General features: G+C 40.1%; 1 protein-coding gene across 3 annotated transcripts in view; it reads left to right on the forward strand.

Annotated features, from left to right (window-relative positions):
- Positions 1–247: 247 nt before the first annotated feature.
- The window catches only part of phf24 (PHD finger protein 24), a 38,480-nt gene continuing 20,885 nt past the window's right edge, over positions 248–17,842 (forward strand). The window contains exons 1-2 of one of the 3 annotated variants that reach the window (XM_034709473.1): positions 248–761; positions 15,534–15,946. In XM_034709473.1, coding sequence (XP_034565364.1) covers positions 15,536–15,946 — 411 coding nt within the window. In that variant the 5' untranslated portion in view covers positions 248–761; positions 15,534–15,535. Of the gene's footprint in view, positions 762–15,071; positions 15,086–15,533; positions 15,947–17,842 lie in introns of those variants that run through there. The other 2 variants (XM_034709471.1, XM_034709472.1) reach the window with 2 other exon arrangements.

Below are 17,842 nucleotides of genomic sequence, written 5' to 3' on the forward strand. Positions count from 1 at the left end.
GCTCCCCAGTACAAAGGGAGTGATTCTACATTTCAGGACTACATTTTCCTAGCCCCCTGTCATCATTCCAGAAGGAAACACAACTGTGTTGTGCATCTTTCCAGCATTTTTTTTCCCAGAACTGCAGGGTACTGGTGATCCCAACCAATCAACACGCTGCAGGTTCGGGACTGAGTAGCCCATAAGTTATAACGATGAACTCACCGAGATTTCTAGAGGGGGGGAGGGGCTGCAAAAATGATGGATATAAATCCGTGATCTAACTTCAGTGTCCGCCCGCGAGCATGCACCAAGGTCTCCTCCTGCCTCGACGCTCGTCCACTCAGACGCCGAGGGAGTAGCTTAGAGGGAGGAGAGAGAGAGGACAGAGAGAGAGAGAGGAGCGAGAGAGAGAGAGGAGAGAGGAGAGAGGAGAGAGAGAGAGAGAGAGAGAGAGAGAGAGAGAGAGAGAGAGAGAGAGAGAGGGAGGAGAGAGTGAGAGAGAAAAATTGAAGACAGATTTCAGCACCGGAGCTGTCCACGGCACTTGGAGAAGTCTTTATCCCTGCCAAGAGGAGGAAGCTGCCTCCGACTGTAAATCCTCTCTTTTGGGACTGTGAGGAGGAAGGAATAATAAACTGCTCTGCCATTCAACTCTCCGCGGGGCTACCGACTGGCCAGGAAAGCGCACATACTTCATTCGAGCAAAGTCTTGCCATGCTGGACGGCCGGGCTTAAGACAGAGAGGATAAAGTGAGAACACAAGTCCGTTACTCTTTACGGTGAGTCCACATGCAGCAGCCTGTTTGGCTTTCTTCTGTTACATAACAATCTGAAAACAGTCATACTGGCTGCTCTGCTGGTGTAGAATATTTGTCAAACCATGTTTTCAAACATGCACTGTAATGGGGCGTGTGAAGGTGAATAACACTGGGAAGCCTTATTACAGTATGGAAGAATATTTAGGTCATGGGTGTGGATGCGCGTCGTGGTCGTTGGGAAACTACAGGAGTTCAAATAGCTTTCCATCGCTATCTTCTGTCTCTCTCTCGTTTCGCAACAGTGCATTATGGGATATAAACAGCTCACATTGGAGTAGTTGCGACTATAGCTGGTGAGTACGCCACAGTGAGAACAACAGTTAAAGCAGCCTCTTCTTGCAACCTTACAGTGAGTTGTATCAATGAGAAATTCTGCAACTAATGCCATGGCTGGATGAGTCTAGACTGGTGCTTCTCTCTGCAGCAGACATAAGTAGTTTGCTCTCTCCCCAGCTGCCCTGTCCACTTTGCCCAGAACTGTCCCATAGGAGAGTACTGCTGTCCATTAAGCCCTCCATCAGTCTTTGTTTACAACCCCTATTGTTGTTATCTTTGAGCCAATGCATGTAGGTCCACAAACAAGCCAATTTCAATGTTAACCTTGGAGCGAGTCCTGCTCCCCAGTCTGTGACAGATCCCTGTAGCTCAGCTGATTCACTGCCGCCTGTTCTGTGGTTATTGTCAGACTCTCTCAGAGCGTTCGGCTGGCACTGGCTCTCTGCCTGGCAGCCCCTTAATGCCAACGTGATGTTTCCAGCCTAACGATGCATTGAGATTTAAATTCCTCCTCCATTCAGGCACTTCTTTTTGTTTGTCCATTCACAAACCCCTGTATGCATTTGCTGAGCCTTGAGCATATCATGTTTTTTTGTGGAGAATGTTGTTGTGGTCAGGGAGAAGCAGGCGGGCTGGAGAACAGGCAATGAAATGAAGGGGATTGTTGTGGTTTTATGCACATATCCATGTGTCCTTCACAAGGTACGAGGAGCCTGCAGGCCAGAGTGAGGAAAGATACGAATTTGAAGCTCTGTTTGATTTGTTTTCCTCTGTGTCCAAGTGCACTGCCATCTGCATGTTCCAAATGGCTGGTAATGATTCCACTCACTCACTATTACAGGGTTTAGGGTGAACTCGTTAGCGTAATTAGTTCCAGGTCTTTGCTTCCCTGGTCTGTGGGTGAGATCTTCAGCTAAAGGGGGATTCATCCCCATGAAAAGGCATGCTTTGTGGGGCTTCCATTCAAAAAATCCAGGCCCCCTCCTCTGAAACAAGGAATGAAAAGGAGGCTGGTTGGGATTCTAATCAGCACATAACAGTGACATCCAAGAGCTCTGGGAAGGGAATCATACAGTACACATAACATGCAAGTGAAGCCAAACATAGATTTGCATCCTTTTTATGCTTAGATGATCTAAAAGGTATGAATACATAACAGAATTGTCAACATGAGTAGCTTAAAGATTCTATTGATTCCAAGTTTGGATTGTAAATGAGAGCTTCCTATTCTAATCCAGCCACTAACTACTCAAATGGGTCAAAAAAATAATCTTCAGCTGTCTCAATATTGATCAAAGGATCGGGACAAAAAAGAAGTACATGTGTTACTTAGGTTTTTTGTTTTTTTTAAAGCGTGTGTACATCCATCTCTTATCCATTTAGGAAAATCAATGTGAGAAGAAAAACAAATCTTTTGGTTGAATGATAGCAGAATGCTTGTTCTTGATGGGTCACAAGCCAAACTGCTGGCAGCAACATATCTTACTGCTTGTGCCAAATACTGTAAAAGCAGTAATGTTACCTTAGAAGTACTTTTTATACAGATTTGGCTTAAAACCTCATTAAACCAAACACCTATTACAAAGTAGATGATCTCTGTTTATATATTTGACAACACTGAATTCCTGTTTTGAGATGAATTGATTCTACCTAAGATCCTGAGCTTGCCTCTGTTGTTGAAACTGAGTCACCTTGAGGAAAATCTTTAAGCAAGTCCTCGATCACACCTGTGTGTACCGATAGTGACAACGAACATGGTCACATAAACTATTCCGACTGTATTTAGAGTATGTAATGTCAGAATAAAAATACAGCCTGTGCAGTCATTAAGTTTTGACACCTTTATTTATTAATAGTAGTGGACTACTTCCTGTACACTGATAAATGTCTGTTATATGAGCTCCTGTAGATCTCAATAACATCCCTGTGGTGACACGGTAGCAGAAGAGGACTGAATACTAATACAGACCTTAAGCTGTCCCCACTGGCCTCGAATATAGTGCTGCCTACAGGAGAAAACGGTTTCAAGTCAAACTAAGACTAATATCCAGCTAAAGCATAATCTACAGAGCTCTTGCCATCAGATGATTCGACAAAAATAGATCACACAAAGTGATGTTTTCGTCTGCTGTCGATGTCAACATTCACACAATGACTGTAGCTGAGGTAAAGTTCTCCTAAAGCATGGTGATGTAGCGCCAGTTTAGTCTGTTTGATACTATTGTTGTGAACTGATACAGAAGAAGTATGTTTTCGCCCACATGGTCTGGATGTGATAAATGGAAAGGGTGATGTGTGGATGACTACAAAAGCGTTACTCGAAGGAGCAGAAAAAAAAAATCACTAGAATTTTAAGAGCACTTAGGTGCCACCTCCCCCCAAAATTATCAATAATTGATTAAACCGAGATGCTCCTGAGAGCTTCTTCATCCAAGGGCTCTTTACACTCTGTTGCTTACATGAATCAAGAGGATGAATGCATGTTGATCCTTACATTTTTAATAGACTTGTACAAAGTAAATATAAATGAATACTAAGTTTCAGAAAAAACATTAGTTAATTTTCCCAAAAGTATTTTTTTTTTTACCAAAAATATAGATAGCTCTTGGAACACAAGGTATCGAAAACATTGACTTGCTGACATACTTTTTGACGATATTAGTCATAGGGTAAGTTAACAGAGTAACTTTTTCTGCCATATGTCAGGTGCTGCCCCAAGGAGTGGCCCTCTTTTCCTTCCCTTGGTCCAGTTCTTTTTTTATCCAGGGGCATTTAAATCATTCAGAGGGGTCCTGGAAGCAGAGCAGAGCAGAGCAGCAGAGGCAGCTGCTCCTGCTGGAGCCTTCTGAATGTCAAGCCTCAGGGACTTTTATTCCATCCTCTTCAACTTGAATTGCCCTCGAATGTAATATGGAGGATAAATTTTGGGCACTGTCAAGCCTTAATGGCATCCATTTTTTCAATACATTTGGCACTTGAGGGACAATGTGCCATCAGTCATACTTTGTGTTTGTTTTTTGTGCTTTTGTCTGTTATCAGGTAAGATAACATTGGGTGAATGTGACAATGTGACGTCAGCAAATTGTGGGAAGTAAAGAAATATAGATGATGATTAGCAAATGTTCCAAAAAGTTATTGAAATGAAAACCTAACTAAAAGCACACTGAGTGTCATTTAACTTATCAAAGGGCAACATGTGGACAAGTTGATGAAGTTAGTTGACAGTTGAGAGATGCTTTAAGAAATTTCCCAATTATTTTTTCCCCCTGTGTTCTTCTGTAGAACATAATCTACACACAAGCCAACAAACATATTGGAAGTATCAAGGAATTGTTGCAACTGCTGCTGCTATCGCTATTAACCAGCTAGCTTGGTACACGCAATATACAACAGGCCTTCCTGTTCCTGATAGCCTTCCCCCCATTATTAAAGCCTCTGTATTAAGCTAACATTATATATTAAATGTAATATTGAATGAATAACCCTAATAAATCTAAATTATTATACCCAACCAATAAAGGAAATTAGTACCTGGCAATCAGATGCTTCTTCACCATTGTTTACTTAAGTGAATGCAAAAGGCTTCCAAAAGTTTACAGAACAAGTTGATCACACATTGCAGAAGTATAAGATCATTACCATTGCATGTCATTTATTACCTATTGACAACACAACACTTTAAATAATCTATCTCCCAATTTGGGATTGTTTAGGACAAGTGGTTTGGGTTATAAATATATTATGTTTTAACTCTGTAAAAAACTTTGGTTTACACAAAGTTTGATTAAAAACTTCTTCAATTCTCTGCTTGGTTTTCTTCACTTGTCAAGCAGATTTCAACATCATATTAGTGAGCATAATGTGATAATTAGCCTCCTGAAAGGAACAATAGTCAGAACTACAACTGTATGAGTCTAAGGGCCTGATCTACTAAAGGTTTGCATGTATAAAAACATTTTGACATCTTGACAGCGTGCGACTATGCGCCAAGCTGATGTACTAACCGGGTGCACCGAGGATTGTGTCTGTCAAATGAGCAAAATAGCACGGGCAATCCATTTAGCGTGTTTGCCATTATGGATATGTAGAATATATGCAGATTGTCAAAACGTGCAAAATACTGTCAGGAAGAGATGCAAATGTAATCATTTAGCACCCGCAATGTGATTTATCAAACCTGCAGCTGTTTGCGGTCGGTGTTTGAAAGGCAGGTGCAAACTGGCACAGTATTACACATAAATGGCTGCGGTCATTGCGGTCATCATAACAATCTGGACGCCTGCAGGGCTCTGCTGAGGTGTTTTGTGGTCTGAGCTGATTTAAGGAGTGCAGCGGGGATTGTCAGACATCTGATGAAGATTCTCCATTTAAGAAAAAAGAATGATGGACAACTTACAAAAACACTTTTCAAATAATTAAATCACTTTCACTCTCCCAAATTGCGTTTCTTCTGGCAACACTGAGATGTCTCTGCTGGAGTTCACCGATGTGTTTATTTGCCTCCTCCACCAAGACCTCCAACTCCATGGCTTCAAACTTCATTTTTTGTTTACGGCCACTCTGCTCTCCCAAACTATCCATGGTGACAGCTGGTAGCACACGCAAAATCCTCATTTAAGAGCGGTCTGCACCACTTTTGCACCTGTTATCAATTGCGCACGCAGTCATAGAAGATCACCTGCAACACGGCAAGAAATAGCACGTGTAATTTTTTTGTTTGCACACGCAATTTAGCGCTCGTTATTTGTGATCTTAGTAGATCAGGCCCTTAATGTACTAATCAATTTGACTGACATGGTTTTGTGTGTGTTCATCAATCAGTATCCACGTCTTTGCTGTAGATACAAGAGAGCTGTTACAGAAGAAAACACATCAGCTATGTCTCTTGTGAGCATAAAGTGCATGCAGGTGTTATGCTCCACAAACATTGCCGTCAGTCACACAGGGAAGAAAAGGCTGCACAGTTTGACAGGTTTGTGGTCAAAAGCTTTAGAATCACGGAGTTGCAAGGCAACCAAGTGGCAGGTTTCTCAGCACTGCGTAATAAACTAGAGTATCAAAGCCAAGCACTGACCCATTTGTGTCAGCTTCAACTTGTTCATGAAGGGAGAAAAAAACATGAAGCCCTTATTTAAAATTCATGAGGTAACCTGAAAATGACAAGGTCTTCTGTGCGCTCGGATATGTCCTGCTTCACTTACAGCTCTGTTTGAAGAATGCAAACCCTTGTTCCATTTTCTCCTTTTTAGATCTATGAATATATCTTTTTTGCTACAGAGAAGAAATGAAGTTTTGAGGAGGAGATATGATGCCTGACTTTCAAAAGATAACAAGTATATTTGGGCTATTTACTGCAGGGATTGATTTGATGGAGTATTCAATGACCTTGAGGCTTTTATTAGTGCTTGGTTTATTGTGATGTCTCTTGCTTTGCCCCTATTATTTGTGCAGCCAATCCACTTTGTTGGCCATTAAAGAACAATTTGTTCATTGTTGTTTATCTCATTTGAAATGGGATGGTCCATTATCTTCACTGCACAGTAATTGAGAATCTAACTGTGGTGGCAGCATTAGACAAATGTATCAACCAACTCGAACTTTCTCTTTTTTCCTTGGGCTCATATGAAAGAGGAGAGTTTATGAGCTGGTCCTCACAGGCATCTCTGGCATCTAAAGGCTGTCCGTGCCAGCACTGCTCTGAGCCAAAATGCAAAGGTCACTTGAGTGGATAATTATCTCCCTACAATAATCACTCTGCCATCCTTTGCTGTGATCCCCACATTGTCTGCTTTGTTAGTATAAGATATTTGTGAGCTTCTAACTAGGTTTTCATATTTTTCTGGAGAACAGATCATTTCCCAATGCTTTCTTGTCCTTTTCACTGTGCTACATCAACAACTTTTGTCCAGTCCAAAGAAGCACTTGATGGGCTGCCATGAAATTATGTAAATAGATTCAGTGTTTCCAGAGGTTGAATCCTTCTGTCTTGGTGATATCCCGTATTTAGTTTAACGTGATCACAAGGTTGACATTTGTGCTTTTTAGTGGATTATTTTAACAGCAGTTGGATGGTTTAGGATTTATAGTCCTTTACTTGCCAAAAACCATGTTCACCCTTCTCGACACCTATCTTGTTGTTTAAGTAATGCCTTAAGATGTATCTTACATCAACATATCCAAAATAGACACAGACTGCAGATGAGTGCACAGTTCTTAGCTAGTAGCTGTACATGAATTCCAATACAAGGCAGGGGATGCCAGGATACTGCCAGATGCCTCCTCAGTCACAGCATGCCCCTGCTTCAGGTGATAGTGTCTGTGTACTTTAGAGCAGCATGGCACTTTTTGCAAATTGAATCTGACTTGTCATGTCGCCTGTGTCTCTCATAAAACCTATAATGTTACCAAACTTTCAATTTGAAGTTCACAGATGGTGGGTTTACCTGCTGCAGCCACTGCCATGCTTGTTTTGTACAAATCCTACACTGCTCTCCAACACAATCATGTGTATCCATGGTGCATGTTGACATAGTGTGGGTTTAATGTAGGAAGAATAAAGTTAAAATAAAACAAAAGATATCAAATTATTTGGTGGGTGACATTTGTAAATAAATGCACCAAACAACTAATCTTTAATGGGTTGACATTTTACAGATGCAGACATTTAATAACCAGTGCGTCTCGATTTAATTCCAAAATTGCACCCATACGTCCATGTATCCGTATGGATGTGTTAATCTTTCCAATACTAATGCACAAGCAAAATCTCATTATAATACAAACAAGCATCATTGTATTTAAAGATTAAGTACAACCATGTATGATTACTACGTCCCAGCCTATAGGACCTTTTTTTTCTCTCACTACATGCTCCCTGTGTCTTTTACTATCTTCAAAGTATCTTACAAATTTAATAGAGCAAGAGTATTCAGCATATTAATATTTATTGGTATTAATTTCAGGCTATTTAAAAATAGATGACAGTTGGATACAGTAAATTCTTAGTTTTAGTACTTCCCCCTCCTGTTATCTGAGAACAAACCCAAACCACTCCTGCTGTCAAATAAGAGAGCAGAACCTTTCAGCCTCAGCTAATCTATGCCAAAAAAACAACAACCTACTGAGCTGATTGTCATTCCTGTGGATAGGATAACAGTCTCTCCAGTATTCCACAGGTACCTTAAATCATTGTATATTCTCATCATGTCGGTGTCATTCATTAAACTGTAGGAGGGCGTTGTTACTAGGAGGACTGACCTTTGAAATAAAGTGGTAGTCCTTGAGGAGGACAATTAGTGTGGAAGAATTTTCCCACAGAGCACGGCTTGGCAGTTAGTCTCCATAACCGTAGTAAGAAGCTTTTCTCACCTCTAACTGAATGCTTTCTGCCCTCATCTACAAATTTCACCCTTTTTGTCTGAATCTGAGCACCTCTGCCAATTTCTATTGTCCACTGTGAAACAGTAGAGTCCATCAACAACACACATGAGGGGATATAAGTGTGTATACTTCATTATGTCATTTTTCAAATGTTGGTTTAAAAAAGCAAGAGCACACAAATAATGATCCTTATCTGCTAAAGGAGTGTCGACCTGAATCTGATTTTACATTCCAAAAGACAGTCGCAAATATAGATCTTAACTTTGCCCTTGACTTTCATCGTGAAAGAAAGCAATACTGACAAAGTTATGATCATTTTGATTTGTATGAACTGTGTTGTGATTTGATCATCACTCACTTTTGATCTCTTTTTGTTTCATATGGTTTGAACATATGAAACAAGAGACAGTGCAGCAAGACTGTCTTCTACATTCTATGAAGCATGAGTCCACAAGCAGCATTAGAACAAAAGGCCTGGCAGGCTATCAGAGTCGTAGCCTGGGAGAGAGAGAAAGAGAGAGAGAGAAAGAAAGAGAGAAAGAGGGAATTACTCCCATTTCACTTTGGATAAATGCGATCAAATTTCACAGAAGCACTTATGAGCACCGTAGATGGATGGGATTGAGTTTGGGCGCAAAGACACATGTCCATAAGTACCATGTAATCAACTTGAATCCATGACAGGCGCCTTTTTTTCAATAATGGAATTTAAAATTGTCTCACTTAAGTGGAAATTATCACCAAGTTAGTTCTACATCCTTTTTCTAACCTGGTTGCACTATGCACCGTAGACTACTACGAACTATATCATTTAGTAAAGGATTTCACTTAATGTGTTCATGAGGTATGCAATCCTTGAAAATGTATGCAACAGATTCCTGCATCTGTTTTAACAGATTTCAGCACAATAACCAAAGACAGGAGTCATACATTTTGAAGCATAGTTTAAATAATCTAGTCCAAAGTTCCAAAATCAAACCATAGAGCAACGTCAAAACACAAAAAAATATGTTGAACTGAAAACAAATCATTTAGAAGCAAGTGAAAGACATCCATTGGCCCTTTCTTGATGCCAGCATATTAAAATCTTGCACATACGCATGTTGTTGTGGTGTTAGAGGGTTTACATGTACTGTACATGACTTACAATCCAAATGCACTATTAGCCTTTGACATCAACAGTTCTTCCTTTCAAAATGTCTGCATGTATTCTTGTCATTAAAGCACCACCGGAGTTCCGGAAGAGCTCCTTATGTAAAAAATAAATAAATAAATGAGAAAATGAGATCTCTTGGCATTTTAGATAAATGCTCAGCAGCCGAAGATGTTCACTCAAAAACTCATTGAAAAGCTGCAGGAACATTGCAGCTAATACACTCCTCTGGAACTAATAAAGATGATCTTATCCTACGTTATCTCAAGTCCTTTCATTTTGGTGAACAGGCGGAATTAAACAGACAGACAAGCTGAACTCAGCAGGTTGTGGTGATTGATGCAGGCTATGAGTATTCTACTCCAGGATAATTATAATGAAGCACACATTTCATATTGCACACACACACACACACACACACACACACACACACACACACACACACACACACACACACACACACACACACGCACACACACACACACACACACACACACACACACACACACACACACACACACACTGAATTCTGAGCAAATCTGGCCTTCTGACATTATTATGGAAGTTCATTTACCAGCCAGAAAACAGGTGGTGTGTGCTGCTGGCCAATAGGTAAAAGGTGAAAGGTAACTCTCTCTCTCTCTGGGGAAATAATATAGGAAACACCTTCTCTGGCAAAAAGTGAACTTTCCTTTGAGATTTATTTTTATATAAAACCTAAACACTTCAAAATGACTATGGGTAAAAGGTCACTTAACCTTGGTAGTGTGCACTACCAGGGTTCAGTAACCTCTAGTCCCTTTTTTCATCAGTCATTCTGATCAGTTTAATTGCTACTGTGACTTTCATTTTGTGTCCATTATTTGTAGATCCCTGTGGACAGAGTAGTACTATTCATCTCTTTGCTGACCATGTACTGCAAATCTGCAAATGGTGCTTTCTGCCATACATTTTGCCTGCTGTCAATCAAACAAATAACTTACTGTGAATCTTTGCTGTTTATAAAGGTATCACAAAGGCACTTTCTGGTTTGCATGCTGTAAATCACCGTTTGACATCTACTGGTGGCGGCGGTGATGGAATTTTAAAAAGAAAAACTGTATAAAAAGTCACTGCCTTGTCACTGACTCAGTCAGAAGGTTGGTGGTTCAATCCCCCAGGTCACGCTGTCCATGTGCTGAAATGTCCTTGGGTATGTCACTGAAACCCAAACTGCCCCTGATGCTTAAAACTGATGTGCACCTCATGTAGCAGCTTCTGTCATCAGTGTATGAATAAGGTGTGAATGGGTGTACAGGCCATGTAATATAAAGGTGTATTGGGTGTTAAGAAGGCTAGAGAAAGTCTTTATTTTCTAATCCAAAGCTTGATCCGTAAGGCAACTGGACTGGTAGAATTTTTTGAAGAAGTTTCACCTCTCCTCCGAAAGGCTTCTTCAGTTCTGACCAGACTGAGGAAGAGCTAGAAAATATAAGCCTCTAACAGTCGTGGGTAGGTCCAGGTAGTCACAAAACTGTCAGGAACTAGGCTAACGACTGCCAGGAGGTACTGAACGACTGACAGATGATAGGAGAACAACTGCCAGAAACTAGACTAACGACCCTACTCAGGACCCTTTTGTGACTACCTGGACACACCCACGACTGTTAGTGGCTTATATTTTCTAGCTCTTCCCCTGTCTAGTCAGAACTGAAGAAGCCTTTCAGAGTAGAGGTGAAACGTCTTCAAGAATTTCTACCAGTCCAGTTGCGTTACGGATCAAGCTTTGGATTACCATGACCTGGATGACTGAGAACCTTCACAGACATCTGTATTTTCAATGTTTATAAAAACAAAAAATATATATATTTAAAAAAAAAAGGAAAGATGGCTAGAGAAAGCATTTTATAAAAACAGTCTGTTTACCATTCTTCTCTAATTTTAATTTTTTAACTCACATGCTACAGATTTCCAGATTTGTGGTTCAAATATAGAAACAAAAGTACCTCATGTCAGCCAGGCTTTAGACAGTGAGAAAACACCCTTTTTTCCACCTTGCACTTGGTCCTACATGAATCCACATCTAGAGAAAACACAGAGTAAAAAAAGTAACTCAACCACTCAGCTCACGGGTAAATCCTTAAAAAGCAATTTGTCCAATCATCTAAAGAATAAAAATGGCAACTAAGTAACTACGAGCACAGACAGCTATGTTTAAAGAGTTCAACCGGAATAAAACAAATGTTTAGCTTTGCCCAAGGGATGGGCATTTCAAGCCGAAATACTATTCCATAATCATTCGATCAACCGAATTATGATGTCCATCCCTACTTTGTACCACGACATCCTTTCTCAGGTTGGATTGTGAACTTTTGAAGGCTGTGATGAAGTTTTTGCGTGCTAAACAGAGCCAACATTTCAAACGATAAAAATAATTCTTCATTAATAAACCTCAGACACAGGGAGAAGATGTGGCAATGGGTGTTCAGGTTGATAATCATCATCCTTCTCTGCCGTAGCCATCATTACCAACACTAAATGAACCGCCTGATCTGAGTGACATTTGCTCTGCGTTAGCTCTATGTTCAACCATGGAGACTTGTGACATACGGGTACGGCAACACCGCTCAGGCAAACAAGACTCAGAACTAGAGGTACACAGTTTATCGTCTTTCAGATCTGACTCTAAAATGAAAGGAAAGAAAATTCATGAGCTGACTTGATACCAAAAGTAGTGAGTAACAGGAACATTCATATACATTTTGTGGAGTCCAAAAGTACATTATTTGTCCTTCAAATTCAGTGGAGTAACAGTTATGTGTCCCAAAGAAAATAATACTCAAGTTAAGTACAGATACAACAAAAATGTACTGATGTATAGTACTTAAACAAATGTAACTTGTTTCTGTCCCCCACTGGCTCCAGATGCATCAGGGTTAATTTCACTTCACAGAAGCTTTAATGATGATTATTTTATCCATCCTCAAGATGCTGAGAATAAACAACCTTCTAAACTAATCCCAATGATTTTGTTAAGTATCATTACCCCTTTAAGCATTGGAATTTCAGTCTCTAAATGAGTAGTTAGTTATTGTTGTTTAGATTCATCGCGTCTCCACAGACACATCAATCCAAAGTATAGATTTCTGCATTAAACACATTTGCTGAAGTCTGAACTGACTGAAACACGCCTCTAAGGTCTTATACGGGAGTCACCATCTCACATGTAATGCGCAGAAAATATGCTGTGTGGTTTGTTTTCTGGTTGTCGTATTGGGACCCACTTTCTCAGCTCTCACCTATGTCTTTGCCATCTGAGTCATCCAAACAAACGAAAAAAACTCATCCTGCTCAGTATCTACATTGTCAGGAGGGTTGAACTGTGTAATGAAATACAAGAATTGAGGCAACAGAAATGTGGAAACAAGAACAGCAGAACAGCCTTTACAAATAATGATGATAGTTCAGGGACATTGTTGCTGAAAGAATGAGATAAGGGAGATTTGAAAGGGCCCAAGGTGTTCACTGAGTACATAAAGATGTGCGATGTGAGAAGAGTGTAAATATTTTCACTGAATGGTGATCGTATTCGTTTGACTGCAGTCGGCTTCACCTTTCTGCTGTTGTGTACTTCCATCTTTAAAAAATATGATTGAACCACTATCTGTGCTTAGTGCTATTTTTCTAGACTCTGATTCTTTTCATTCTTTATCTTAATGAACTGAGGTGTGTACTACAGTGCGGGCTGACAGTTAGTGAGGTAACATAAGGGTAAAGTTGGAGTTTTATTAAGGTGGTGAATGTTTACTGGGGTACAACTTTATGACAATTCAAGCTTCACTTCCAAAAATAACCTGCAATAAAGCAAGTTATCTTTGTAAGAGATCATTTCACACTAGAGACTGCAAAATAAACTGAGGCCTACTTGTTTTTATGTTCACTTTTACTTACTCCGTTATTCCATTAATACTGTTATGGTAACAGCTGAAATAATAAGTCTTAAACTATCCTGCACACCATGAAGACAGGACATTTAGGGGAAAACAGTTTCATTGTGTTGTTACTCACCTAAAAAAGGTAAAAAGCTATATTATAAATCTTTAATTGTGCACTCTCACCGTGATTATTTTTGTCAGTTCCTTCTGTATTTAGAAGCAGCAGCTGTGACACTTTTAGTCAGAGTTATGTGTCAACTTCTTTCTATAAATAAGACAGTTTGCTTTAAGTTGGCAAAATGCCGCCCTGCTGAAGGCACATTTGTATGTAATCAGTCATTCTCTGTGAGCAAAATCTGTTTTATATCAACACATTCATGGTAAAAACCACAAAGTTGATTCATCTAGTTGCTAACCAGCGTGCATGAATGCCCGGTGCAGTCTCCCTTTAGGCTCAGTGAAGCCAGATAACCCTGTATATATTGAAGTGCAGGCTTCAGGCCCAGAACATATTCTATGGATGCAATTTATTTTCTATTGATATATACTATGAGGCCGTCTTTATGTTTTGATCTTGAAAACAAGGCTGTCAAAGACTTTGAAAGCCAATTTTCTCCATAGGATTCTTCCTTTGAGGTACATGGTCACATTATCTGACACAGAAGATATAATGTGCAGTAGCTGAACCTTGACAGACGGGAAGCAGGTTGTGCATATTACATGGCAGCTAACTTAAGGGATCAATGTTTTAAGATTGCTTTTGAAATTATCTTATTGTCCCATTAAAATTACTCATACGTTACACTCACTGTTCAAGCTAGTATCAATTATTGCCTTCTTAGAATGAACTAACTTTGTTAGTTTTGATATTTGACTGAACATACCTGACCGACCTCCTCAAACGTCCCTCCCCATCTCGCCGCCTCAGATCATCAGCTGCCAATCTCCTGTCCCCTATCACCAACTCCAAGCACCACACCTTAGGGGACAGAGCCTTTGCCATCGCGGCCCTAACTCTCTGGAACTCTCTCCCTCCACACATCCGCAACTCTGACTCTCTTCAATCATTCAAAAACCACCTCAAGACCTTCCTGTTCAAAAAGGGCATACAACACAAGACCTCTACCCCTACCCCACCTCCTTGTTTTGTTTTATTTACCTGTTTAATTTTTACTTTTATTTTATGTAAAGCGACTTTGAGTATCAAGAAAAGCGCTATATAAATCCTATGAATTAATATTATTATTAATTAACATTTCTATGAATACGTTAGGCTAGCTGTTAACACTCAGTGTTCCACTGATGGTGGAATAAAACAAGACTGTCCTTTTACTCTTCTTTGATCATCTTTAAAAAATGGTACATCCCAAAGTATGTTCTGTTATGCATATGTTTATTCCACCCTATTTCATTTTGTAAATTTCTCTTTTTCTCCGCCCTGCCTTTCAACCGCTGTTTTTGTGTCTTTCTTGCTTTTTCCACCATAAACAAACCAGCCTCAACATGATTGAAATGATCACAGTTGCTCCTCCAGAGTTTGTAATCAGAGCCCCATCTCTTTGGTATGGTGAAGATTTTCCATCGAAATATAACAGACTTTTGTTGTGGAATGTTGCTGTGACCAATCAGAATCAAGTGCTTAACACAGCCTTTTATTAAATGAAAGTAAAATGTTCTCTCCTCTTTATGATTGTTTTATTTATTTATATTTTCAATTCTTTCCAGTGTTTAACAACAACTTAACTCTATGTAAAGCATGATTTAATGACAAACAGGGGCTTGTTTCCTTTGCTGTTCCCAGTACTGTCAATCAAATGTGATCTAACCACACCTCTTGAGTACTGGCACTTCTTGGTTACTTTAAAAACACTTCTCTGCTTTCATTTTGATTGTTTAATATTAACTCATGAATATTAAACAGTATGACAGTCAAGATTGTCATAACTTGCAAATGCAGAATACCTGAGTAACTTTTCTCTGTCTTTCTCTCTCTCTCTCTTTCATCTGCAGCCATGGGAGTGCTTATGTCAAAGAAGCAGGTGGAGAAGGTGCAGAAATGCAATGCTGTCGTCTCTGCCTTCCAGGCAGGTGTCAAGGACCGCCCCCCCGTCAAACAGGTCGAAGATGATGAAGCAGCCGAAGCTGAAGCCAAATCATCAGCCAGTCCTGACGAAAAAGACACAGAGGAGGCAGAGAAAGAGGACACAGAGAATAGTGCGGGTCCGTCGACCTCCCAGCAGGCCTCAGCCAGAGATGACTGTAAGGTCAACCAGGAGGCTTGGTCCAGGTTACGGGATGGGAAAGGAGTGGAGCCTGAAGATATGGACAAGACCCATCAGCTCACACCGCCTGCTTATGTGCGGCCCAAAAGGGAGGCTGATGATGATCAACCTGTGGAGATTGATCTGGAAAAGAAAGAGAAGGTATTATGGGATGGCTTAAGTAGAGTGTTGCCGGGTGATCTTGTGTCACTACGAATTAATGGACAGTGTGTTATTTGAAGCAGCAATGTACAAAAAAACACCTTTTACTTTGACAAAACAGACGCTTTAAATCCCCAAGCCCGAGGATTAGAGAGATGTCTGCAAGATGTCAAAGAATCTCCATGGCAACAGCGGCTTATTATCTCTTTTCCTCTTCCAAGTTAGGCATTACGATAAAGCAGTTCAGCCAGGCTGAGAAGGGACTCTTAAACGTTATCTAAACACCCTTGTTGAAGGTGAGAAAGTACGAGTTTGAAGTATTTTTTTCCTTTTTTTTTGGCAAGGCTTTTTATTCCCCTCGCTCGCTGTGAGGTGTGTGTTTTTGTTGTTGTGTGTGAAGGCTCTTCACAGTGTGCATCTTGTGGGCGGGCGGCTTTGGCTGACTGAGGGAGCTGAGAGTGACCATATTCAGGGTGACGCTGACTAACAGGAGATAGAGTTCACAGGAGCACTGACACCATCAGGTTTATTATTCTGCAGTAAGTAAATATTGCTTGGCAACTTTATTTGCTGCTGGTGCCGCAAACAAGAGGTACGACAACAAAGTATCTGACCTGAGATAATAACAGTTACATATTTGGGAATTGACCAAAACTGATCTGAATAGGACGATATTTGCAGGCGAGGTTTTGCACTGAGGATAAATTTGAAGAGATTTCTCTTTTATCTTTTATTGTAAGTGATCTGTCAGATGTGGTGTACCTAAAGGGTTATTGTGGGACCAGTTTTATTTTGTTCACACAGGCCTCGCCTCAAAAATATCCTTTGAAATATCAAATTCCCTTCAATGTTGGTGATTCGTATGTCATGAGTTGTTCTTTAATTTTGGATTTTTACTTGTGTTTCATACCTTGTTTCCTCCCTGTATTTCCTCTGTATTGGTAATACGTTATCCTAATTCTTCCTTGTGTTTCGTGATCCATGTCTTGTGTTGTATTCATTTGTGTATTTTCTTGTGTTTCCTAGTCTTGTCCTGTTTCCTTTTTATTTTGAAGTTCTTGATCCCTGTGTTTCCAGTTAAGTTTTACTTCCTGTGTGTTTCCCTGCTTTTTGATTAACCTCATTAGTTTCACCTGTGGCCTGTATTCCACATCTGTGTTGATTACCCAGTGTATTTAGTTATTTGCTGTTTACGAAACCGCCTACTATACTAGCAGTCCGTACTGATTTGGCCAAAATTCAGTATGTAGTATGTGAAAATAAGCAATATCTTCTGTATGCCAAAACTCCCCGGATACTGATTTGGGAAAATTTCACAGTGAGCATCGGACCAGTCTCGCTCGTTCCGCTTTTTCTTTTTTTCCTCTTTTTTTTAGGTTGGCACTCAGTTTTTAGGTGCTGTGAAAACTACTAAATTACATATAAACCACTGCTTAACTTTTTAAATCATAAGTGGATGCTGAAGAAGCAGTTTTGCTATCAGCTTGTCCGCTGTTTACTTCCACTTTCCGAAATTGGAAATCCAGTGACATCTGGCCCAGCATACTGCAGAACAGATCGAACAGAACAGTCATACTACATACTAAATTCAAATGCAGAATGTAGTCAGGAGTACCTACTGCCTACTACAGTACATTCGTAGGTAGCATGTAGCAGGACGTTTCATAACAGCCTATGTTTCCCCTATCCTGGGTTGGATCATTACATCTCCTTGGCTGTTTTCGAAAACCGGCATCTACATACTACCTACTAATGTTGTATGCCGTACATGCTGCATACTCGTCTGAAGGTAGTATGTAGTGTAGGAGTGTTCTGTTGGATCTGTTCTGCAGTATGCTGGGTCAGGCCTTGCTCAGTTTTCAGTTTCAGAAAGTGAAAATAAACACCGGCTAAGCT

This window comes from Notolabrus celidotus, chromosome 19 (assembly GCF_009762535.1).
Source record: "Notolabrus celidotus isolate fNotCel1 chromosome 19, fNotCel1.pri, whole genome shotgun sequence".
In the NCBI taxonomy this organism is placed as follows: domain Eukaryota; kingdom Metazoa; phylum Chordata; class Actinopteri; order Labriformes; family Labridae; genus Notolabrus; species Notolabrus celidotus.